The sequence below is a fragment of the Diceros bicornis genome, chromosome 28, assembly GCF_020826845.1.
Source record: "Diceros bicornis minor isolate mBicDic1 chromosome 28, mDicBic1.mat.cur, whole genome shotgun sequence".
Taxonomy (NCBI): domain Eukaryota; kingdom Metazoa; phylum Chordata; class Mammalia; order Perissodactyla; family Rhinocerotidae; genus Diceros; species Diceros bicornis.
Genome location: NC_080767.1, coordinates 24,707,400 through 24,732,980, shown reverse-complemented (window position 1 = coordinate 24,732,980; position 25,581 = coordinate 24,707,400). Strand labels below are relative to the sequence as shown.

At 42.6% G+C, this 25,581-nt stretch overlaps 1 protein-coding gene across 5 annotated transcripts in view; it reads left to right on the top strand.

The window, feature by feature from the left end:
- The window catches only part of ASTN2 (astrotactin 2), an 831,863-nt gene that overhangs the window by 341,750 nt on the left and 464,532 nt on the right, over positions 1-25,581 (top strand). For 3 of the 5 annotated variants that reach the window (XM_058523878.1, XM_058523877.1, XM_058523876.1), the window contains one exon: positions 19,146-19,313. The exons of 1 other annotated variant lie outside the window; for it this stretch is intronic. In XM_058523878.1, coding sequence (XP_058379861.1) covers positions 19,146-19,313 — 168 coding nt within the window. Of the gene's footprint in view, positions 1-17,436; positions 17,614-19,145; positions 19,314-25,581 lie in introns of those variants that run through there. One more of the 5 variants, XM_058523880.1, reaches the window with a different exon arrangement.

The following is a 25,581-nucleotide window of genomic DNA, read 5'->3' as shown; positions in this document are numbered from 1 at the left end:
TTTCACCCTGTTCCCATTTGAGCTTTATCAGTGAATCTGTACATTAAGACTTTCAGCTGACGCTGCTGAGCATCTTCTCAGGGCCAGGACTCACACTCGAGGACAAACTCAGACTCAGTCAGCACTAAAGGACCGTGAGGTTGGGGAACCAGAAAAACTCAGTTCAAGTCTGCACTCCTCCACTTAGTAACTGTAGCTCTTGGATGAGTCACCTCATTTCTCTGAACCATCCCTTTCACCATCTATGAAAGTAAAGCTCTTAGCCCCTACTTCCCAAGGTGGTGATGAGGATAAAATAGAGAATGATATGAAAATATCCCATAACAGGTCCTCAGTAAATGCTAACCATGCCCTCAAAGGGATCACTCATGTAATTTAAAGTGACAGCATAGCTATAAAGCAAAAGACTAGAATAGAAGGCAGATCACAATCTGGACCATGTGAGCATATAGACAAGAGTCAGCAAGGCTGCCAGGGAAGCCTGGAGTGTTTTCAACTGGACAGATCTGGGTACAGCTTTAGGGAGCAAGACAATTTGTCCCACTCAAGGAAACTGGGTGGGCAGGGACTGGGAGTGAGAGTGTGTGCTCTGTTGGAGATGGTGGGGGAGAGTGAGGACCAGAAGGGCGATCTTCCAGGCAAAAAACAGCATGAGCAAAGGTGCGGCAGGACCAGAGAGCATCCGGAGCACGTGAGGCTCCATGGGGCTTGACTGGGACCAGTGGGTAGAAGAGATGGGAAGAGCAGGCATCTGTGTGATGGACTTTTATCAGGGAGATGGTTGGGGTCGTGGAACCACTGAAGGATTTCCAACAAGGCAGTGTAGAGCTCTCAGTTGCTCTTACAAAAGGCAATGCAAGATGGAGGCAATGCAAGATGGTTATTAAGAGATCAAGCTGTAGGGCCAGCCCCGTGGCTTAGCGGTTAAATGCTCACACTCCACTACTGGCGGCCCGGGTTGGGATCCCGGGCGCGCACTGACGCACCGCTTCTCTGGCCTTGCTGAGGCCACGTCCCACATGCAGCAACTAGAAGGATGTGCAGCTATGATGTACAGCTATCTACGGGGGCTTTGGGGTGGGGGAAAGGAAGAGGATTGGCAATAGATGTTAGCTCAGAGCCGGTCTTCCTCAGCAAAAAAGAGGAGGATTAGCATAGAAGTTAGCTTAGGGCTGATCTTCCTCACCAGAAAAAAAAAAAAAAAAAAGAGAGAGCGATCAAGCTGTAAAGTCAAACACATCTGGGTTCAAATGCTGGCTCTGTGAATTCATAGCTAGTTGCTGTTACAAATGTTACTGAACTCTCCTGGCTTTTTCCTTAATCTGTAGAGTGAGCATAATAATAATAATAACTCCCTCTCAGGAAAATTAAATGTGATAATATCTTTCAAGTATTTAATAGAATGTTTGGCAAACAGGAAGCCCTCGGTAATATTAGTTTTTGTTGACATCATCATCACCCTCATGATCTAAGTTAGGTCTCCCTGTTAAATGGTCCTGAACTTTTCTTTTCCACACTCAGCACATTTACAATTGCTTATTTGATGTCTAATTTGGTTAAGAGGCTGGGCTGTAGAATCACATTCCCTGAGTTCAATACTCGCTCCGATATTTCCTAGCTGTGTAGCATTGAGCTACTTCTTTCATCTCTAAGCCTCTGTTTGCTCATCTGTGAAATGGAATGATAACACTAAATCGTATCAAAGGGCAATCAAATGACTGCTGTGACGCACTTAGCAAGCACACGGCACGTAGTCAGTACTCAGCAAACGTAGCACCGACTCATGCTGCTTATGCCCTTAAGAGTAGAGAGTATAGCTGTCTTGTTCCTGTGAAATTTCCAGTACACAGTCGGTTCCAATAAAGATTTGTGGGCTACCTGACCACAGTATAGAAGGTGAATTTGAAGTGTCAAGGCTGATGGCAAGGAACCTAGTAGGGGGCTGTTACATTTAGTCTACATGATAATGTCTGAACAAGGGCATTAGAAGTGAGCGTGAAGATAAAGGAGTTCCTGTAGAGCTTGAATGAAAGAAATTTAGCAACTAATTGCAAGGAGGAACCGAGGAGAGAAAGGAGTCAAACACTACTTGGCATCTGCCTCCTGGGATCCCTCAGAGGTTGGTGAACTCAGACATCAAAATAAGAACGCTTTTTGCCAAGCTGTGAAGTGTGATGGTTCAGAGATGAGCACCAATGACAGCATAGATGAGTTCAGATCCTAACTCCGCCTTCCCCAAGGTGTAGCTTCATCTTCTGGAAAATGGTGATGCTATTGTGCTGGGAATCAGACTGTGATGGTGAGGCTTAAACGGTTGTTAAATGCAAGAGGCTAGCCCGTGATAAACACACTCAAGGGCTGGCTATTATTACTATTCTGCTCTTGTGTGCCAGCTTTTCTATGTGAGATCAAGAATCAGATGCCCACCTCTCGGCTCTGCTTGTAGAAAAAAGGGGAAAAAATGCAAGCAACTTTGAAAAACACAGTCAGGACCTTCACAAATCCTGCCTGGATGACAATTGTTAGTAAGAGATGTCATTGTGCTCTGTGAGCAAAATTAATTGACCAGATCTCTGAAGGCTGCTCTCCTGAAGGTTTGAATCATTTGAGTCATATTTCAGGTGATTCAGGCCAGGGTGGAGGAAGGAGAAGGTGATCGGATGCTGGCCTCCACACAGGCACTGACATGACCTATGAGCGCGAAGGCTCCGGGGTGGCCATTTCCTGAAGACTCAAATACAGCATTAATGTGCTGGGCACAGGACCTGCCACGGATACAGAGGCCTGAACTGGAGGCCCAGGGGCCTGGTGATCCGAGCTGTTGTCACATTTGAAATATGGAGTCAATTAAAAATGGCAGCCTCGGCCACCTCAAGAGGGAGAACGTGGGCCCACTCTGGGCATGTTGCAGAGTAGCTAGCTTGGCAGTATTCTGAATTGTAGAATGTTAGAGCCGGAAAATATTTTCAGCCTTATTATCTTTGCCCATTTCCCATCTTGTTTGCACTCCGGCCAGACAAAATGGCTGTTTCCTGAAGGGCCAGGTTCTCTTTTTGTTCCTTTACAAAGCTTCCTCTCCTTTTGCCTAAATCCTCATTTCCCCTCGCTCCACCTAGCTGCTTCCTTCTGGTACTTCGACATTCAGCTTAGATGTGGCTACTCTGACTTTGCAGAGGAGGTGGGGGTCCCTGTTCTGTGCTCCCAAAGCTGCCTGTTTCATCTTTATCACAACCCTGATGGTGCCCCATTAAATCTGTCTGTCTAGTTATCCCCTGACTGAACCATACACTACCTTCAGGGAAGGACTCTCTCTTCCACCTTTATAGCCTCCAGATTTTGTCACAGTATCCAACATAGAGTAGGAACCTCGTTTATTTAGATCCATTCCTCATCAAGACATTAAAAAACAACCTCAAAAACCAGTATGAGACATTTAATATTGTTACTGTGATTATGATCCCTACTGCAATTTTATTTTGAAATCCAAAATTAGGTTACATGATCTGAGAATGAGATAGACTCTTTAAAAACCAACCTTGAGCCTAGGAAACAAGTTGCATTGCTTCCAAAGCTATGTTAGGAAGAGAATGGGAGATGGAGAAGATAATTCTTACCGAGGTAGATCTCAAACGATTCTTGGAGAAAGGAGAGGGTGACTTGAACATTAAGGGTAGGTTGGGCTTGGACAGGTCCATCATCTCCCTCAAAGAATTTGAGGATAGGATGAACCTGTTTGTACAAAAGAGAATTGGTCTCAGCTTCTCCCCTTCCCCTGATCAACGTGCTGAGTCAGCCCTCAGCAGCACCCAGGCCCTCCTCCTCCCCATCCTCACGCCCCCAGTAAGATCCATCTATACAGCAAGCACATGCTTGTGGCATATCAGGTATTCCATACACAAGGTGAGGACAGCAAGTTGGCATTTGGAGCCCTCCAGTTGCTTTTTCAGTCTCCATCCTTCTGCCCTCCCAGGATCAAGCTCACTGAGAGAATCCAAATCAATGTAATATTAGATAATTATAAGAATATCAGCTAAAAGTCATCATGTGCCTCTGATGTGGCAGGCAGTGCACTCGGTGTTTTACCTACAATGTCTTATTTAATCTTTATAGAACTTATTTACTCATTGAATAAGTATTTATTTCATGTTACTTATGTGGCCTGCAGCAGTAGAGATGCTGTCCTGAAAAAGACATTATGAACACCCCTGCCTTTCATTCTCAGCAGGAGACAGACACCAAAGCAAATTAGCAAAATAACAAAATACGTTGTGGCAATGAAATAAGTGAGTGCTGCTGTTAAAATAATTAAAATGGTGTAAAATAATTAAAACAAAGAGGAGAGTAGGGATGTCATGCTCAGATAGGGTGGTCAGAGAAGACCTCTGTGAGATATAAAGAGTGCAAAGGGGAAAAGTGTGTTCCAGACAGAGGGAACAGCATTTCAAAGCCACTTGAGTGATGGAGAAGCTGGAACAGGGTGGGCATGGTTGGGGTGGACTGGGTGAGGTAGGGTTGCAGAGGTGAGCAGGAACCAGATCTTCTAAAGAAAAAGCATTCCTGTTGCCTTGCCATCGGCAAGGAAACTGATACTCAGAGCAAAATAGGGCTCTGATAAGCTTTCCTTTATCCAGGGACGTTTGCTGTCTGCCTCAACTTTGTGTGTTTAAATTAAGCTGGGCTGCCCACTCCTGGCCAATTAACATTCATGAAAAGTTTCAGCATCCCAGCTCTGGTTACTTCTCCACCTGACTTCTCTCTCCTCCTGTCATTTAGTGCCCTTAGCTCATTTCCTGTATCTTCCTGGCTCCTGACATAATTTTTGCTTCTTTTCCTCTGCCTGTCCCCGTGCTGGCCTGAGAACCAGAGATGATTGTCTTCTCTCTTGGAACTGCCTCTATGTCTCAGACACAGCCCCACTGCCCACTCTGATTCCATCCATGATGGCACCCCAAAACCAGTTCATTTAATCATCCTGGCACCCAGTCCCCAATTCTCAGCCAACGCTGGTCGGCTCATTATTTGAGGCCCAATATTTGAGGAGGGTTAGAATTTTACTAAAAAACCCTAGTATTTGAAATTTCAAAGGATGAATGAAGTGGTAAGGTAGAATTTCAGGCAGTGGGTAGCAATTAACTTTTAAAGGAATTTGCCCCCACCTCCCACTGGTTTAAGTCTAGTTTTCAAAATCAATGTCCTTCTCTGTTACCATAAAGGAAAGATGCTACTTGGGGAAATCTCAGGGCACTTACCCATAATGGAAATGAGAAAGTCAAAAAGAAACACACCGGCAAATAATGTTCCTTTTTGCCCTGGGATACTGTTCATGATTATTTCTCAGAAGCGGTCTTTAATTGTTTTATCTAAAGAGTATGCATCTTCTTTCCTCTGACTGTCTCCTCATAGAGGCTTGTGAATTGGATCCAGCTATTAGTAGCACTTACTAATTTCCTCTGAGTCTTGCTGGCTGAAGTGCCCGGCTTGGAACAACTTTTAATTTTGTTTTTAATTAAATTTCATCTGTTTCGAATCACTCACTTTTAATGTCCTTTCTGTGCAGCCCTCAGAAGCAAGAGGAGCTGTGCGTTGTTGTTTATGCACACACACAATCTGATGTGTGTGTATCCATGAGGTGGCTAAAGACTGACTCCTGGCTGGGGTCCGAAGCAAGAGCAGGCAATTAAGAAAATAGAAATGAGTCACAGAATGAGCTTTTGTTTACACTGTTACATCCAAAGCTAATATGTTGCTTAAGCAGGAGTCTTGGTTATTGTGTTTGTTTTTGCCAAACTGTGTTTGAACAAGACAACATTCCCTTGTATTTCACAATAGGATTATCAAATATTTGTATGTAGAAATAGTATAAGAATAGCTAACACTTGTTAAGCATTTATTATGTGCCAGGTACTGTTTTAAACACTTTACATATATTACCTCATTTACATTAAAAGTAATTTGAAACAAGGGAGATTTAATTTACATATATTACCTCCCCCATTCCTATGAGATTATTGTCCGCACTTTTAAAGCTGAGAAACCAAGGTCCATTGAACTGGATCATTATCACCTGGTTAGTTCGTGGCAAGACCAGAACATGAATACTGGCTGGCTGCCTCCATATTCCTGTTCTTAAACATTACATTAGACTTTTTCTCTACAGAAGACAGAAGAGCCTCATTATCTAAATGACTATAACAACAAAAAAATACAGAAAATTGACGAATTCTTTGAAAAAGTGAAATTATGTTAGTTGACGTTGGGGCCTGTGTATGGCCTCTGCTCATGCCCATTCCTGTTGTGTAAACTGTGAAACTGCACCACGGGGTTTGGTTCGGATTCACAGAATCGTGGTTTGGGTATTTAACTGTGCTCTTTCAGATACTTAGCACCCCAGAAAGGACAATTAAGTTTAAAGCAAAAGCATAAATATACACCAGTTGTCCTACGTATCCCTTGGTTTAGCTAACAGCATTTGCTGTACTGTTAGTTCCAACTGAAAACAGAACCCAGCCAATTTTGTATCTCAGAAACATCACGTATCTTATTATCTTTGCAAGGAACATTATTTCGCTGATACCATCACCCTCCCTTTTCCACCCTAAAATGTACACACACACTCACACACACACACACTCACACACACACACACATCACCTGTTGGGAACTCACAGTAGCTTGTTGCTTTCTCCATAGGCTGCTCCTTGTTTGTAGTCATGTAAGAGTTGCTGCATTTAATGCTCATCTCCTGCTCAACATTGTGCAGTCTCTATAGCCAAGGGCTACAGTGCTCTGTCTTTTTTGTTCCCTGCTGAATACCCACTTCTTACAACCAGGCCTGATGTGTGTCTGGTGTTCAATAAACATTTGTTGATTGTACAAATAAATACAGTCAGACTTAAACACAATAACCAGCCTGCTGAGAAGTAAAGTGACAGTAGATGACGCACAATACCCAGAGTCTGGACATCTGGACTCTAGTCCCAGGGTGTATAATTAAATAATTGTCTGCGACTTGAGCAAGAAACCTTTTTACTGCCTTCCACGTCTTCATTTGTGACATGGGAATGATAATAACTCTGTAGAACATGTATGCATTAACTTACTTCTTCCTGACAATAACCCTAGAGGTAGTTTCTGTTATTTTGCTCACTTTTTTTCAAATGAAGAAACTGAGTCCAAAATAGGTAGTAAATTTGCCAAAGCTCACACAGCTGCTGAACAAGATCTGGCTGACTCCAGAAACTCTAATATCTCTTGCTGTGAGTATCGGGTGAGATATTGAATGTAAATGTGTTATACAGTATCTTAAATGCTAAACAAAAATTGCTTATTATTGTGGCCCATTAGTGAATCTCAGGTGAAACTTGAAGCACCATTGGAAAATATGGAGAGAGAACTGTGTGGTTTGCTTCTTTTGTTTCCATTTGATAGTATCTAAGGTAGTATTCTTCTCATAGCTGAAAGGGCCGTTTGTCACTTCATCCATCCATGCATTCAAAATGTTTACTGATTGCCTGCAAAGTGCCAAGCACTGTGCTGAGAAATGGCCATCTGAAGATGAGTTACACACAGATTGTCCCTGGGAAAGCCCACTCTCTTCCAAGGCAGATGAAATATCAGCATGCCCCAAACCTTGCCACCTGGGGGACACTCAATAAGTGTGTGCTGAACTCAAATTCATTAGTAGTGACACTGATGGAAGGAGAGATGTGCACGTGCTGAGCCATCAGGGACAGAAGGAGGATAGGCTACTTACAGGTGAGAGGACTAGGGAAGGACGAGTTTGCCTTTGGCTGGGCCTGGGAGGATAGCATAGACGTGGTAAGAAGGATGCTCCAGGATATGGGATCAACCGGAGCAAAGGCAAGGCGATGGGCTAGGAAGGACATGCATGGGAGGAAGGAGCAACACCATTAGTCAATTGCTGCCTTTCTTCATCCAATGCCTTTCCTATTCCAAGGGAGGGAGAACATATTCCTTAGTGGCCAGGGACAAAGAAAGGAAAACAAGCACATTTCGGTCACCTGCTATGTGTTTGACTCAATACTGTAACTTTATATATATTCTATTCTTTATTCTTCCCCAAACCTTCTGAAGTTGTTGGTGTTATACTAGTACTAATAGTAGTAGCAGCGGCATCAGTACTCTTATTGCAAAAGTAATACAGGAGTGAATGAGGTAAATATTAAATATGCTCTCTTTCATATGCATGATTCTAGTCTATGGGTTGATGACTCTTTTGGTGTATATCCTTCCAGAATTTTTGCTACTCCTACACACACACACACACACACACACACCCTGAATTGCTGTTTGTTTGTTTGAAACTTGAGATAAGATCCTACACATTCATGGGCAACTTGCTCCTCATCAACAATGGACATCCCAATGTGCCTTTGTACGCAGGAGTATGTGGTAGGGATTATTGTTCCCATTTTACAAAAGAGGAGCCCCAAGGTTACCAAAGTCAAGTAATGGGCTAAAGTCCGTCAGCTGGTGAGTGGCCACCAGAGCCTACCTCCCTTAAGCTACACTCCACCAACTCCCTCTGGGAACAGAATGAAAGAGTTCACCCTTTATGAGTCATATACCAGAAATGTTCATCTCAGCCATCCTGTATCCTGTTTGAGCCTCAAGGCCTTCAATTGGTCTTCAAATAAAAATCTTATCCTTTCTCTCCTTACCATTCCCAGAATTCATAGTAGAGTTTGGCTGGTGAAGGGCTGATGGCTGCAAACCCTACAATGTGGCTAAGCTGTGCATCTTCTTTATTATGTTGCTCTAGGTACCAATATTATATATTTAGGCAGCTGTTCTCATCTGTGCCAGAGAGCGAAATCTGTTCCATCAACATGACTACTGAAACCTCTGATTTTTGGAGGCTTTGCTCTATGTGGTCCTTTGTAGCATCATAAAACAAATAGATTTAGGCTTAGCATTAATTTGAATTATTGTCCAGTTTCCAGAAAATATCTTCTGGAAATGTCATAAGGATGTATTACATGTCTTTGGAGATATTAAATATTGAATTACAATATTATGTCACCTTCCCTCTGCCATTTCTCTCTGTCTTTCTCACATACACTCTCAACATGGTCTGATTTATGTGTCAACCAGCACCATGAGAAGCTCAGTACTTAGAGAAATAACCAGAGATGAATATTGACAGAAGGCAAGCGCACGCACACAGACACACACACACACATACACACACACATACACACACACACACCTTAGTAGTGTGGATAGCTTTTCCCTGAAGTGAGAGGAATGGGAGGCAGCCTGGTGTTACAGAGCTCCAGACTCAGAGATAGGCAAACTGAGTTCTGATTTGGAATCATCCACTTCCCAGCTGTGCAATTTAAGACATGTCCCTTTAACTTCCTTCAGCTTCAATTTCTTTGTCTGTAAAATGGGCATAAAAGAAATACCTGCCCTCCAAAGTTATTTCTGGAATCAATTAGATTAACAGCGGCAACAATAGTAAAAACTCCCATTTGATAAGTACATCCAATAAGTCAGGTGCACAGCCAGTCACATTTAATATTCATGCAAATGCTACAAGGCTAAGTATTGTTCATCCTCTTATAGATGAAGAAGCTGAGAAAAGAAATATTAAGCATTTCCCAAGGTCATTTAAATCATAAGTGGTAAGGACACTTTTTGAATCCAGGTTTGCCCATTCCAAGGTCTGTGCTTTTCCCACTGAATTTATTTCTAGACAAGAGAGAAGAGAATAGAAGGCAAGAGATCTAGAGAGACAGAAACACACACACGCACGCACACACACACTGACAGTGAGAGACACAAAAGCAGGCAGGTGCCGGGATCTAATTTGGTTGGTTGGCATCGGATCCTCAGTGTAGTAATGAAACAGATCCGGGAGGAATTGCTAATATGGTTATTCTTAGCGCTCACAGTTGTGAGCCGTCTTTGCCAAACGGCCTCTGACGTTTGTACAGATTTCTCAGGAAAGGCAAAAAGAAGCGTATTTCATAGAAAAGGGTGGACCCAAAGGAGGGGGAACAGGGCAGGGAATTTATTTAAGCTGATGGATCTGGGAAGTCACATGGTGCATTCATTCATTTGTTAATTCAGTCAACCAGTCATGTCTTAGCCACACATTTTGCATTTTCTTTACAGATTTATTGAACCTAATATATGGCAGGCACTCTTCTAGCGCCTCTACAATGTTACCTCTCACTCCTGCAACACATCTTAAAGGTAGCTTCCCTCATTCCCACCCTACCAAACTCACCCCAAGGTATTGTGAAGATCAGAGGAGATGCTACTGGGATAAGCTGTGAATCAGCAGAGGGAAAAAGAGCATACTTGGCTAGGTGGGAGAAAGGTGTGTTGTTGTTTTTTTTTTTTTTAATGAAGCTATTGTCTGACAGTGCCCAGGCAGGACCGCCATGTTGCACAACTCTAGGAGGCACCATCCACACAGGATACAATTATTCATAGAATTATCTTTGCTTGTGTGTATGTACATATATGTATGCATGTATACATAGACACACACAATTATCCAATTGTACATACATATATGAAATACACAATAATATATATAGTATATACAGATAGACATACAATTATACATAGAATGCATTGTTTGCTATGTAAATTTTGTGCCTTAGAATAGTACAACATAGAGGCCCTACCTAGGTATGGTGCTATCCTTAGGCAATTCAAATGCATTTTATTTAATGGTCTTAGAATCTCTGTGAAGTATTTCCATTGTATAGACAAGGAGAGGGAGGAGGGTTACCAAGATGAAGTGATTTGTTCCAGGATCACACAGCTACTCACTGGCTGGGCTAGGATTTAATCTATGCCTGTTTGACTCCAGAATCCAACCCTCTGCCTCCCATCTAGGCTCATGTCTTACCTGGACAGTTGACAGAGAGGGAAATTTTTCAATATTAGCAAGTCAGAGCTAAAGGACTTTTGAGTTTTGGGAGCAACTGTCCATCCACCATGTTCATTCAAGAAGCACTGATCTTAAATCAAAAAGAAATCCAGCACTGAGATTAGATTTGATGCATAAATTCCCAATGAACTAATGAAGAAAGTTAAAAAAAAAAGAAAAAAATTGTTAAATTAAAAGTAAATAGCTGCTTTCAATCTTTGACCACAATCTTCTTAAAAAAATTAAATAACTTAAAGAAAAATGAGAAGTATTTCATGACTTTGATCTTTTCCCCTGCTGCCTAGCTCAGTACCAAATTGTTATATCACTTGGGAGAAAAATAATTTTTTGAAATTTCAACACTTCAAACCTCTTTGGTCCAGACTCAAACACCCATAACTCAACTTTGAAGCAAGACTTGGGACACATAAAGGCATGTGGAATTCTGTGGCAATCTGTTTTAGCCAGACTTTGATCACAATTTGAGGTGGGGAAGACAGAAAGCGGTAGAAACACAACAATTGCCTGAAGCAAATGTGGGTCTGGCACTTCAGGGAAACCTCCATTGGGGGAGAGGAAGTGAAGCTTTGATAGCACTTTATTTGGAAATAACTATTTTCTAACATAAAATACCAATGGCCTGTCCATCTCCGTGCTTCTTTTTCAGGGATATTTAGCGATGAGTTTTTCCATGGCACGGATCTCTCAAGGTTATTACTATTTCACACTCTCAGTGAGGGAGCTCTAGCCTTGTGACAACTCACATACCTCCACAGGGTCTATTCTTGGTTGTCAGTGTGAAATACTGGGACAAATCCTGAGCTAGAAGTCTGGTCCAGCTCCAACACTTTCCATCTCTGTTGCCTTGGGGAAGTCAGTTCACCTCCCTAACCCTCACCTCCCTCACACGCTAAGAGAATGGGAATCATAAACTCTAGATTCTAGTTGTAGATATTTCACTAATCCCAGTGGGATGTAGGGCACATCCTTCTCTTTCCTTAACTCTCAGTTTCTCTAACTAGAGCATCCATTCTCAATGAGGGCAATAATATTTCCAAAGATATGAAAATTGATTCTTGGATGGGAGGGGGCACAAAATATCTTACTATTTTCATGTACAGCAAAAGCATAGTATATAAACAGATATACAATATATCTCTGGAATTAAAATTTCATGGGTGGGGGGTGATTAGGGGGGAAAAAAGTCTCAAAAGGCTCCTTAGCAGGTGATAATGAAAAAAAAAAAAACAAGGTTGAGGAACTCTGGACTAGAGGAACTCAAACATTTTTAACACTCTTTAAAATTAAATATGTAACTTAGCATCATAAAATTCTGATCTATTGTATGATTGTTCCAAGAACATTCTGATCTTAACCAAATTTCTGTCTTTGTCAGAGCTTAAAAAAGAATAGTATTTTCATGTAAAATGAACAAAAGGAAAGAGGTTGACCCTCTTTAAAAAAGCCACTGGAACTCCTCCGTGTTTTCTTAGTGTTTTTCTTTTCCTTGTCATTTGCGTCTCATTCACACACTTTAGCAGGATTGCATATTCATTATAACCAGGCTTCCACTCCCTCTGTCCATCCAGTGATGTTGGGAGTATTTGGGACCAGGTCAGGCAGCAGACTGGGCATCTGCAGAATGGATGAAAATAGCTTAGTTCAGACTAGGATTTTTATCCTGGGCTCCACAAACCCCCCAGGGGTCCATGGATAGAACTGTATTTCAGTGATCGGTTTCCTTTGTAATACTATGCAGTATGTTTTATACATTTGAAAACTTTATTCTCAGAAGTGATCCACAGGGATCCATGACACAAAATGAAGGTTAATAAATGGAGCAAATAGCAGGCTTAAGAGAGGGCTGTTGTCGAATAAGACAAATAGGAGGTAGTGTATCCCTTTGCTAGGGATGCCATAAGAAAGTGCCACAGACTGGGTGGCTTAAACAACAGAAATTTATTTCCTCACAGTTCTGGAGGCTAGAAGTCTGAGATCAAGGTGTTGGCAGGGTTGATTTCTTCTGAGGACCTCTCTCCTTGGCTTGTAGATGGCCACCTTCTCCCTGTGTCTTCACACGGTCTTCCCTCTGTGTGTGTCTGTGTCCTAATCTCCTCTTCTTATAAAGACACCAGTCATATTGAGTTAGGGTCCACCCTAATGAATTCATTTAACCTTAATTACCTCTTTAAAGACTCTATCTCCAAATATAGTCATATTCTAGGGTACTGGGGGTTAGGACTTTAACATATGAATTTTGGGGTGGACAGGAGTCAGCTTACAACAGGTAGAGATAGTGCAGAGGAATAGGTTGAAATTGGTCCAAGGAAAAGGGAAAGAAAATGGCAGAAGGGGAGAGAGCTGGAAGGAGAAGATCAGCAGGTGAAGGCATAGAGATAAGTGGCTGATGACTCAGAGACGCTTGTAAGAGAACCCGCCCCCACCAGTGACCCTAGAGAATTGTTGCACTCGGAGACTGAGAGCTCCCAGCTGTCCAGGTTGTCTCTGCCTGCTCTCACAAACCTTCGAACTATAGTTTTCAACCTTGTATTTGTAGAGTTTTCTCACTCACTTCTTAAACAGCTCTCAGTCGATAGCAGGTGGTAGAATGTATTCCAGCCAGGCTTGGGGCTCTGTGGACTGGGAGAGAGGTGAGAGTGGGTGCATTCTTCATGGATCTGTTGAGCTGATGGGAGATGGGATCATCATTTCTGCTTCATAACAGTTTGCTTTTCATCCTGTGCCCCAGAAAGACATTTCTCCCAGGTCCAAGACCCTGATAGATGAGATCATCATGGGGATACATGATGTAACAGAAGGAAGGAAAGCTTTAATTATTTTGCACCCAAGGAAAGAGGGAAAAAAGACAGAGCTGAATATTTTTGGCCAGAAAATTCCCTGAGCTTCGTTTGTGAAGACCATCTTTCAGCCATACAATCTTTCATTCCTCTGCTCCCCATTCACCACTGTGACCAGAGCCTTCTTTTGAAATCTTCCATCCAGGGTTCTGAGAGGTCTGTCTCATGCTTCAAGGTGTAATGAAAGGGATTTGCAGCTGCCATGTGGCTCTCTAGGTGATTTTGTCTGGTGAGACCTCCTTCCATGGTATTTTTAGTTCTCATCTGTAGCTTTCTGTTTCTTTGGGGGCTGATGTGCCTCTGGCTTTTCAGAGAACACCATGGAGTGGCCCGAGCTCCCCAGCTCACCCCTGATCTATGCTGCGCAATTACAGAAGCAGGCTTATAATCAATGTAATTGAAGATCAGAGTTAATGAGGACCTCTGTGCCCGTGCAGTCCCCTGAGCAACGCTGAGCTTCAGATGCTAGATAAGGAAATGATTGGGCTGAACTGAAAATCCATTTGGCTAATTAGATGATGTATATTCCCACAATCCAGTGGGAGAAAAAAAAATATATATCTTTAAAAATAAGGAAACATGACATTTTGAAGTTGAGATTTTGGCAAAGATTCATTTCAGAGTCCTTGTTCTCCGGGGAAGATCTATTTGAGCACAAAGAGGAATCTCAGAGCACCCAGAAAAAAAGGGGTACTTTTGATCTAAAGCCAAGCAAATAAAACAAGAGTCCATTGGGAAACTAGAGAAATATGAGACACAGGGAATAATGCGTTTTTATTCCTTTTCTATGTATGTATTCTCAAAGTAAGGCTAGATTTACCCAGGGCGAGCTGTTTGCCATTCTCTGACCTTATTACCTGCTCTCGCTCTCTGTCGCGTTCTCTGTACACACACACACACACACACACACACACACACACACACACACACACCCCTCAGCATCTTCTAAGCCTCCACTACACACTCAGCACTATGGTGACTGCAGAGTAAAACAAGGCATGGACGTGGCCTTCAAGAAATATGCATCTAGATGGGTGAATAAGAAAAAGAGGAATAAAAAACCACTCATTCTCTGCCTTAGATTTGCCATCTCCGAATGCCCTTCTTGGAGTATAAGTTCTCAGTGGACAGATACCATATTTTACTCATCCAGAGCCTGAGACAGGACCTAGCACAGAGTAGGTGTTCTGTTTGTTAAAGGAACAAATATATGAATGAGTGAATGAATGAATCTATAACATGGCATCTATAGCTGCGTGTTGATTGGAATACCTAGTCGGTATCAGAGGGATTAAGAGGGGTATGAGCTAGGTCTGAAGACAAGCTTTAAGGGGCAAATGCCACCTCAAACTTTTGGCTAGTTTTTTTTTTTTCCCCTACTCCACATCCTTCAAGGTAAAGCTTAAAAACCAACTTTTCAATGACTCTCCTCTGACCTCCCCTTTTCCTTCTCCTTATATCTAAAGGCAGTGCCTGTTCCTTTCAGACAGTTCTTATAACACTCTAGGTTGTATTACAGCTTTCTGTGTACCCATTTCATCTGCCTTGTTAGTCCATAATTTTCTTGACAGATTCAGTCCCTTTCTCACTCTCTATGTCTATTTCTTGTGCAAGGAGGGGTTTAATAAATGTTACTTAAATGAACACGTGGACTAAATCTTGGTGACTACATCTTGCACAGTTCCTTCCTTTCACATTCAGATGGCATGGCATCTCCCTGCCATATGCCCATGTCCCTTTGCACTGATTTCCTCTAGCATCTCTACTTTAGTCATCCACATCACAAGCCCATTGGGAGAATAAGGGTTCAGGAGCCATGATAGTGAAGTTCAAGGTTTGGTTTGCAACTGGGGAGACTCTGAAGGGCTAATCTTGTACTCTGGCTCTCACAAGATAAAAAACAAAATAAACTTTGGGTTCGAAGTGGAGGCATTCCTGCTTCATAATCCCATGATGAGGTGAGTTGAATTTCCCCCCAAGCATGGAACTTTGATTTCATTAATTCATTCAACAGACATTTACTAAACTCTTAGTATGTGCCAGGCATTTTACTGAGGGCTGGATTGATGAGGACTAGTGACTGAGTCGTGACCTCTTCCCTTTTGGAAATCAGTCTATCAGAGAAAGCAAAAGCCCTCCACCCCTACAGGATATGCATTAAAAGGGAAGGCACAGAAAGCAACCCTTCCTGATACCCAACCAAAGCCCCGATTCTCAAGACAGCCTGGAATGATGAGCAGGTCTCAGCTTTGGATGCTGAAAAACTTGTGTTTATTTCCACTTTGGCCACTTACAAGTTGTGCAAATTTGGCTAAGTCAATTTCTCTCTGAACCTCATGTTGTCCTTCTATAAAACTATCCTACAAGGCTCTTGAAAGGATTAAATACGCAGGATGTGTAAATGCATTCATCCCAGGGTCTGGAACAGAGAGGGCGTTCAAAGGATAGTAACTCCCTTCTGCCATTAAACCAGCAGTGTACCTTGGTATAATATCTTTTTAAAGAAGATGAGGATAACCTGCTTTCAAGTCAATCCCTTCCAAGGAGATGCATATTTCTCAAATTTGAGAGAGATCTGTTCACTGGTATTGCATTCAGAGCTTTCAAGTTCACAAGAAATCCAAATTGTAATCAAAACGGCTCCTGTTAGTGAGCCATGTCACAATGTACGACAGACTTCACATTTGGTGGTGGATGTTGTTGATGCTGCATCCAAATCTCTCCTTAGAACCTAGGCAGTCATTCCCCCAGATGCCAGGAATGGTGGTAGTTGACCACTCACTCTGAGTCTTTCTTGGAGAAATGTCCTCCACTGAAAGAGACCACTTCACCCAAATCCCTTCCCCGGGGAAAGCCCAGAGTCTATGACTGGTTAATGTGGAGGTATAAAGGCTTGACACCCTTGTCTTGATTTGGAACAATGCTGAAGGACCATCCTAGCTCCAGAGCTTCCCATGGGATCAGCCGAGGGCTTTGCTGCAACTGCATGACAATTTGACTTCTCCCTCTGCCTAATCCCACTTGGCTCATCCCCTTACAAGAGGGCACCCCAAAAACCCTCTGCATGCTAGTCTCTGCCTTTGAGTCTTATTTCTGGTGAACCTGACCTAAGACAAATGCATTGTCTCATTTAATCTTTATATTAACCCTTTGAAGAGGGAATTAGTCTCCATGCTTATCGTATGAGATGACTGAGGATCTGTTTTCTTGCCCAAGTAGCAGAGTGAAGGTCTGAATGCATGTCTTGCTGTCTCTGTTCTCTTTATCACTGCACTGTGTAGCTTTTCTGAAGTAGTGGGATTAGCCAGACTCAGCCCTGGGACACAATTCAATATCCATCCCTCAGTCTTCAGTGAGAATAAATACCAGAATTATCCATTTCAACAGCATGACTGTGCTTTTTTAAAAGAAAAATCTGTAGTTGATACTGATGTTTGGTGCCTTGCACAAGGACCCATGTGACATGTTTCTGCTCAGGCTTAGTTCCAGAGGGGGAAATATGGCTTTGCAGATAGATTTGCATATCTTCCCCTGCCAGAAATTTGAAATATGGAATCCAGCAGACTTCTTCTTTTTTTTTTTTTTTTTTTGCTTTAGCTGCCAAGGATTTTAAGGACAACTTCAAATGTGGTCATTTCCTTATCTCTGAGCCTGATGCTATCTACTCCTTCTGCTAGACAGACTTCTCTTGCATCTTCACCAAAAATCACATTGTCCACTGTGCTTTTACTTAGGAACTCATTCTATAGGATGATATAAATCAACATTTGTGTGAGTTAGAAAACACAACATTGCCTGCCATGCCCTCACCCTTTTCAGGGAATCTTAGATCCTCAGGGCAGCCAGGTAAGGTCTGATCCTGCCTCTCTGGCCGTTACTCATTGGACCACAGCTGGGCACCAGAGCCAAGAGGAGCCCAACCATTGGTCAGTCAGCAGGGTCTGATGTGACCTGACAGAGATATTGATGTCAAACCCATATAATACCTATTGACTGAGTCCCCTTTGGGAAATTTGAATTGCATACATGGAAAGCTTTTGTTGGTTGATAGTGAGGTAGAGCGAAGGAAGTGCGGGGAGAGAAGTTGAGTCACATTAATTATCAAACAATGTAAGATCTCCTGCTGCGGAGGTCCTAGATCTGCCATGAATCTAGAACCGCTCTCCAAGTCCAGCTTTGTGGAGCCTGGTCCCATTTGAACTCTTTTTTTCTTTTCCCCTCTGAAATTCTACCTTTGCTATATTGCTACATACACATACTCACATTTACACCCAATATGCAGCCTGAATGAGCTTCTGTTCCTTGTCCTCAAATAATATATGTATGTGTATATATGTATGTAATTCATACATGTATGTATGTATGCATGCATATATATTTTTGTGTACGTATATGTATTTGTTTAAAGTGCAGCATTTTTAGATTTCAAAGCTAGGGTCTTTTGTCTGGCCCGTGCAAGCTTTCAAGAATAAATTTAAGCTATCATTTCCAAATTGGTTGATTACAATAAAAATCTGAATTTTCAGCCTCTCCTGAAAAAACCTGAAATTCTTGCACCACTGGCCTTGAGACTCATTTAGCAAGAGCTGGCTAGAGATGGGTCCACTTTGATAGAGCCTTCAGCATCCAGTTCACCCCAAATTCTACTTTCCCTATTGATTCCCAACGTTAAAGCATTTTCCATTGCACATGTGCTGCTTTGTTTTTTTAGAGGTGCTAGAGATTTATTTGAATCTCTCTCTCTGATAGGATGAAGAAAACAAAATACAAGCTAGGCCTGGATGCTATTTCCCTTACACTCAGCCTGTCTCTCCCGTTGATATCATCTACCTGGCCTCTGTTGGCATTAGTTCCAGGGGGGATGCCTGGGTGACAGGGACATTAGCTTTTTTTCTTTTGAAGTTTAATATTTAATCATGCTTTACTAGGACAAGTCAGACAGTGGCTAAGCACTTTATCTACATTAATTTATTTTATTTTCACAAAAATTAGGTGAGTTCCATTAATATCTCCATTTACAGATGATGTAACCAAGGCTCAGAGGTATTGAGTGACTTGCCCGGAGTCAAAGGCTGGTCCAAGTAGATCCAGGATTTGAACTCAAGTCTCTCTCAGTCCTAAGGGCCTGACTCTTAACCACTAGGATGAACTGTCTCTAATGTCTGATTTTTCTCTGTCTCTATTGGCTGCTGACACCATGAATGACACATTGTAAATGTTCTGTGAATGTGTATAGACAAGTGAGGACGGGGGACCTGGGGTGGGGGGTGGCTTGTGTGCACCTATCGGTGTTCCTGGCCTGCAGCATTGGCAGCACGACACATGTGTACCCTAAAATCGGGGAGAAAGTAGCTGTCTTTTTCTCTGTTCACCCACAGGGAGCAGCTTTGTGGTGAGTGAAGGGAGCTACTTGGACATCTCCGACTGGTTAAACCCGGCCAAGCTGTCCCTGTATTACCAGATCAATGCCACTTCCCCATGGGTGAGGGACCTCTGTGGACAGAGGACAACAGATGCCTGTGAGCAGCTCTGCGACCCAGAAACTGGTGAGCCATGGGGGCAGGAGTGGGGTAGAGGGAGGGAGGGCATGGGTTGAAGGATGGTCTGCATTCCTTCGGTCTGAAGAATTGTGGTTTCTGAGTGACTGACAAGGGGCTTTATGTATAGGTCCATCAGTCCCCTTGTTGGTTAAACCATGTGCTGCCATTGCCTGAAAAGGGAGAAAATGCTCATAAAACCACAGACCTCAGAGTTAGAAAGGACCACAAAGAGCATGTAGTCTAACTCCAACAAAGCAAAGTGTCTGAATGTCATCAGACAACCCTGAGCTTAGATCCTACCTACCTCTTACTATATGGGTGTTCTTTATCATTTTTCCTACTTTATTGAGACATAATTGACGTATAACATTGTGTAAGTTTAAGGTGCACAATGTGATGATTTAATACACATATATATTATGAAATGATTACTCTAATGGAGTTAGTTAACACCTCCATCACCTCCCATGCTTACCACTATGTTTTGTGTGATGATAACATTTAAGATCTACCTTCTTAGTACCTTTCAACTCTATGATATAGTATGGGTAATTGTATTCACCATGCTGTACATGAGATCCCCAGAACTTACTCATCTTAAGTGGAGAGATGTTGGTCATAGAGTACAAACTATCTGGGTGTTCTTCGGTGAGACACTTTCTCTCTCTGAGTACCAGAGAATGAAAGTAGCATCTATCCCAAAAGACTGTTGTTAGAATTAAATGAGATAATGCATTTAGCGTTATTCATTTATTCATTCATTTGACAGATATATATTGAGTAGCCAGGTACTTTTCCAGGCATTAGGGCCACAGCAGAAAACAAAAGAGGTGAAATCTCTGCCTAAATTAACTTTGCATTCTAAGGAGACATTAAATCTGCACTAACATAGTAACCATTAGCCACGTGTGGCTACTTAAATTTAACTTCATTAAAATTAAATAAAAGTAAACATTGATTTCCCCAGTCACATTAGCCATATTTCAAGTGCTCCATAGCTACATGTGACTAATGGCCACCTCTTGGACAACTCAGATATAGCACATTACCATCATTGTAGAAAGTTCCGTTGGACAGTGCTGCAATAGACAAATAAGCAGATAAATATGTATACTTTGTCGGGTGATGATAAATGCTAGGGGGAGAGAACAAAGTATGTGGAATGCTAATCTGAGAGTGGCAATGGAGTTGTTGTTCCATAGAGAGTGGTCAGGGAGGGCGTCTTGGAGAAGGTGACATTTGAGAAGGCGCCTTAAGATAGGGATGGAGGAAACCATGCCACTATCTGGAGGAAGAGTACTCTAGACAGAGGGAACAGCAAGGGGCAGTGCTCTGTGGCAGGAGCACAGGCATGTGCCATTGGCTCAGCACTAGCAGGAAGACCACCATGTCTGGAGGAGAGTGAGAGAGGAGGGGAGCAGGAGGCAAACTTGAGAAGAGGAAGGTGGTGGGAGGGAGGGAGATTGCAGGATCTTGAGTCGGATGGTAAGGACTTCGGATTTTACTCTAAGTGAGAGGGGATGTCATTGGAGGATCCTGAGCAAAGGAACAACATGATCTGACCTACATTCTAACAGGATCACTCTGGCTGCTGTGTGGCAAACCTTAGGGGACATTCAGGGGACCTTTATTCTAATCTAGGCAAGAGTTGGTAGTAGCTTGGACCATGGGGGTAAGGGGAAAAGATGGTGAGAAATGATCTGATTCTGGATATATTTAGAGTGTAGACTTTACAGAACTTGTTACTGGATACGGGAGATGAGAAACGGCGAGGAGTCAGAGATGAGAAACGGCGAGGAGTCAGAGATGATTCCACATTGTTCTGTCTGAACAATGGGATGAATGCACTTGTCATTTACTGAGTCGGGGGTGCTGTAGGAGGGTCAGAGTTGAGATGAGGGGGATCAAGAGTGCTGTTTGGATATAAGTTCAAGATGACTACTAAACATCAAGTAGAAGTGGAAAATGCGCATTGGGATCCAAAAATTGATTTAAAGCGTTCTTAGCTGGAGATAGAAATCTGTGGGTCAACAGCATATAGATAGTATTGAAACCCATGAGACACTATCTTATTTATACTAAATGGGCAATATCTTATTCAGTTGTTGCTCAATAAGTGGTAGTTATTAATGTCCACAAATTGGGAAACATGAGTTAGAGAGAAGAAGAGACTTGCCAAGGTCACAAAGCAAGTTAGAAATGAAGCTGGTGTTAGAACGCCAGTTCTCCTTGCTCCTGGTCCTCTGCTCCTTCCTGCAATTTGTGTTGATATATTTTCTCTGGAACCTCATCTCTCTTTCCATTAACAAGAGTCTTGCCTGGAAAACTCATGGCACGGATGCCATGAGGAGAGCCTCTGTGCAGAGCCGAGGGTCTCAGTGGCCCAGTCCTTCCTCTGTCCACGTTCTCTTCCACTTCTCCATAGGGCAGCAGTTCAGAAGTAAGGAGAGGGCTTCTCCAGGCCAACCCATGTGTCCTTGCAGAGTAGGCCAAGGATTTGGCTTTCTAACCACCATCCCCTCTTATCCTTTAGTTGGGAGCCTGTTCAGACACATTTTTGCAGCCTTTACATAGGCCTTTTGGGGAAGCTGTTTGGAAGATTCAGTGCAGCTCTAGTGTACCATTTGACCAGACAGCTGAATCTTCTTTCTCTTAATTAAAATGTTAGGCTTTAAGACACTGTCACCGTAAGCAGTATCCCTTTACCCCCAACACACATAAACATACACACACACATTCTTGGTTATCCTCATCCAACAGCCAGGACTGGACCTGGTCATGTATGTTCACCTTTTTTCTTTTTCTTTCTTTAAAAAGGAGGTAATATTATTGGTGGGAGGGAACAGAAGAGATCCTCTTCCTTGCCTCCCTCCGTGAAGCCCAAGCTAGGCACAGTGGTGAGTGCCTGAGGATCTGACCTTCTGGTTTCCCAGCTGATCTGCCTTCAGGTGCAAGTTTGTGGTTTCTGATTATCTTCTCCATTATCTGCAGGCTTGAGGGCTAATTCCAAATAGTGGGTCATCCGGGGAGTAGGCATGTACTAGCCAGTTTTGAAAATGATCAGCTCTTCCACCAATATCCCATAGAATTAAACGCACACACATACACACCTCCCTTAGAGCTGAAAATGTCACTAGAATCCCCTGGGTTGAGCTTCTCAACTTTATCACTGATGATATTGATGCCCAGAGAAGAAAAGTGAGAGGACCACAGTTGCACAGCTGGCAGATGGCAGAGGCAGGATTCAAACTCAGGAGCCTATGCTCTTAATGACTGTTTCTCAAGCTCGTGTAGATCTAGAGTGGGGCCTAAGATTGTGCATTTCTAACCAGCTACCAGCTATTGCAGATGCTTCTGGCTCAAGCACTACCCTTGGTGCTCCAAGGATTATGCTAAACACTTCCTCTCAAAGAGTCCTCTCCTGCTCTGTGCAAACAGTGAAAGGCCCGGCTGCCATATTTGTTAATTGAATGATCCTGACAAAACCATGCTCCTTCTATCACCCCATCTTCTGCCTCTATTTGCCACATGCCCTGGGCTTTAGCTACACTGATATCTGCAATTCCCAGATGGCACTGTGGCCCTCTCATTCCTCCATCTCCTCCACACGTTGTTTCCTTCCCTTTGAAATGTCTTTCTCCCCCTTTTCCTGGGAGACCAGGAGCTCCTTTTTATTTCCATTTCATTTTTTCATTCAGCCTAAGCATCCTTCCTCCTAGAGGCATTCCTGACTCACCATCCCCAGCCCTGACCAGATTGAGTGGTCCTCCTCTCTGCTCTCGTAGCTTGTGCGCTTCCGTATGTCACAGTTCTTGTCCCTGTGCAGAATCATTGTTCTTTCCTTGTCTGGATTTATCATGAAACTGTAAGCTTTGTTAGGGGCTGGGGCAGGGGGATTCGAAGCATCTTTCTTACACATGTCTGTATCTTTAAAACTTAGCACAATGCTGACATATAATTAGTGCACAGAAAATAATGAAAGGAGAAAGGAAGGAAGGAAATTTCCCTCCCCATGCTCCTTGAAACAATTTTATACACCAATTCTTCATTCCTTCCTTCATATCCATTCATATATGAACTCAGATTGTATGTTTCCAGCTTTAGAGAAACTATGTCACCAAGAACTGTCCAGTAGCCAGTCAACTGACTTCTAGGATGCTCTAGTCTCACCCTCCCTTTCTACCACATTCCCGAGAGCACCCTTTTTTGCGTTCTCCACTCTGCTCATACTCACATTTGTCCCCCACACACCCCATGCAAAGTCCTACCTTCTGACTAGAGTTCAAGCTCCTCCCTCTACCTGAAATGTCTTCCATCCTTTAATTATCTACCTTCCGGAATCCTCTTCACTTAATTACCTCTCATTTCCTCTCAGTAGATTGTATGACTTCTTCTACGGTATCATCAGAGTTCTGTTGACTAAAAATCTGATTAAAACTTGAGTTATTGTTTGGAAACTTGTCTATCCTGCTAAAATGTAAGCTCCTTAAAGCCAGGGACTCTATCTAATTTATCCCTGTATCCTTCCCACCCCAGTGCCCAGCAAAGCAGCTGATCCTTACAAGTCACTTAAGGCATAAATGGATGGGACTATCTACAGAAAAAGAGTGGGAATGGGAACATAAGATCTCTGAACATATTTTCATGAGGCTTGAATCAGACCCACTTTGCAAAATTTACTTCAATTTGTTAGATTCAATTCAAGCAAGATTTTCTTAATTCCACAACTCATAAGTCTTGTGTGTTAAGTGCTGTGAGAAATCACAGACAAATTGGACAATGTTCCTGCCTTCATGGATTTCACATTTTCGCAGGAATAAAAATAATATGCTCATATATAACTATTATAAAAGACACGATGTGGAATAAATCAAGAACAGGCATTAACAAAGTACCTTATGCCTGCAGAAAAGGGATAAACGTATTCTAGATGGGGATTTCAGGAGATACATCACAGGAGAAGATGACCTTTTAGCTTAACCTTGTAGAAGCAGTAGAGGGTATGAGTAGGAAGGATGCTTTAACAGAGGAATCTTCATGATTGAAAAAAAGAGGAAGAAAGTTTAGAATGATTCCAGGAACCAGAGAGCAGTGAAGCTGGGCTGGCATCTGGAGAGTGTGCTGCACATGAGGTCAAGGAAGAGAAATACGGGAGTGGCAGCAGATGCAGGTGAAAAGGTAAGATGAGGAGAAGTCATAGAAAGATAAGGATCTGAAGATTCTGAGAACCACCAAGGGATTTAGCAAGAATATGTTGGCCACTAAGAAAGGAAAACTGCCCTTCACATCTGTCCAGTTGTTTTGGGGAACATCTAACTGCCCAAGGGAACAGCTGGGCCTCCCTTCCTTTGCCTTCCATCAGCGTCAGGAATTAGAATTTGGGGGAAGTCATGGAAAAACTAAACCCCCAAGCCCTGTACATATTCAGGTCTTAGATCTGTCAAAAGTGGCTTAGCTTCCCTTAAATAAGCCCCTCCTTCTGTAGGTGGGATGTATAGGGCTGAACCAAGTCATGGAGTCCAAGCATTGCTCATCATCCCTTAAAGCTTTATTGGATATGTCAATAAAAAGGATCATTCTTCCCAGCTGACTGGGAAGAAGGAGGAACGTGGGGAGATGCTGCTGCTGCAGAAGATGTAATTGCCAGGATGCATGGATGAACCTGGCCAAGTTTTCCTGGCTGTGTGCCATAGCCCAGCTCAGGTATGTTTTTGCAGGGATTTCAACAATTAGTACCATCCACAGGGCTGATTATGGAATTGGATCTATGGTGTGCTGCCGCTCGCTTGTATGGACTCATGAGAGTTGATTGTTATCATCTCTTCCCAACTCTTTATTTTGTTCTATCATCTAGATAGCTTGGAAATTGGCTATGATGAGGGTATTTATACCAACAAAATTGGTTAATGTTACAAATCATGGCTTATTTTGTTTGGAAAGCCAATCATTAAACATTTACTATCATAACAGTGGATAGGATGAGAACAAACCAATCAAGGATCAAGGCAAAGAAGGGGCTCAGTGAAGGCTTAGAGAACACTTGAAAATGTTGCCAGAGAGTGGCGTTATGCTCCTTTCCATAATAGACTACTGCAACTCTTCACCTTTCTGAAGACAGAAAGTGAACATTCATTGACTACTTGCTATAGTCCCATACAATGCACAACTAAACAGTTCACATGATCAGGTTTTAACTCTTAATAATATTCTTAAGAGTTAAATCTTATTGTGAAACATGTTTATTAATTTCTGCACATGTGTGGTATCATACTAA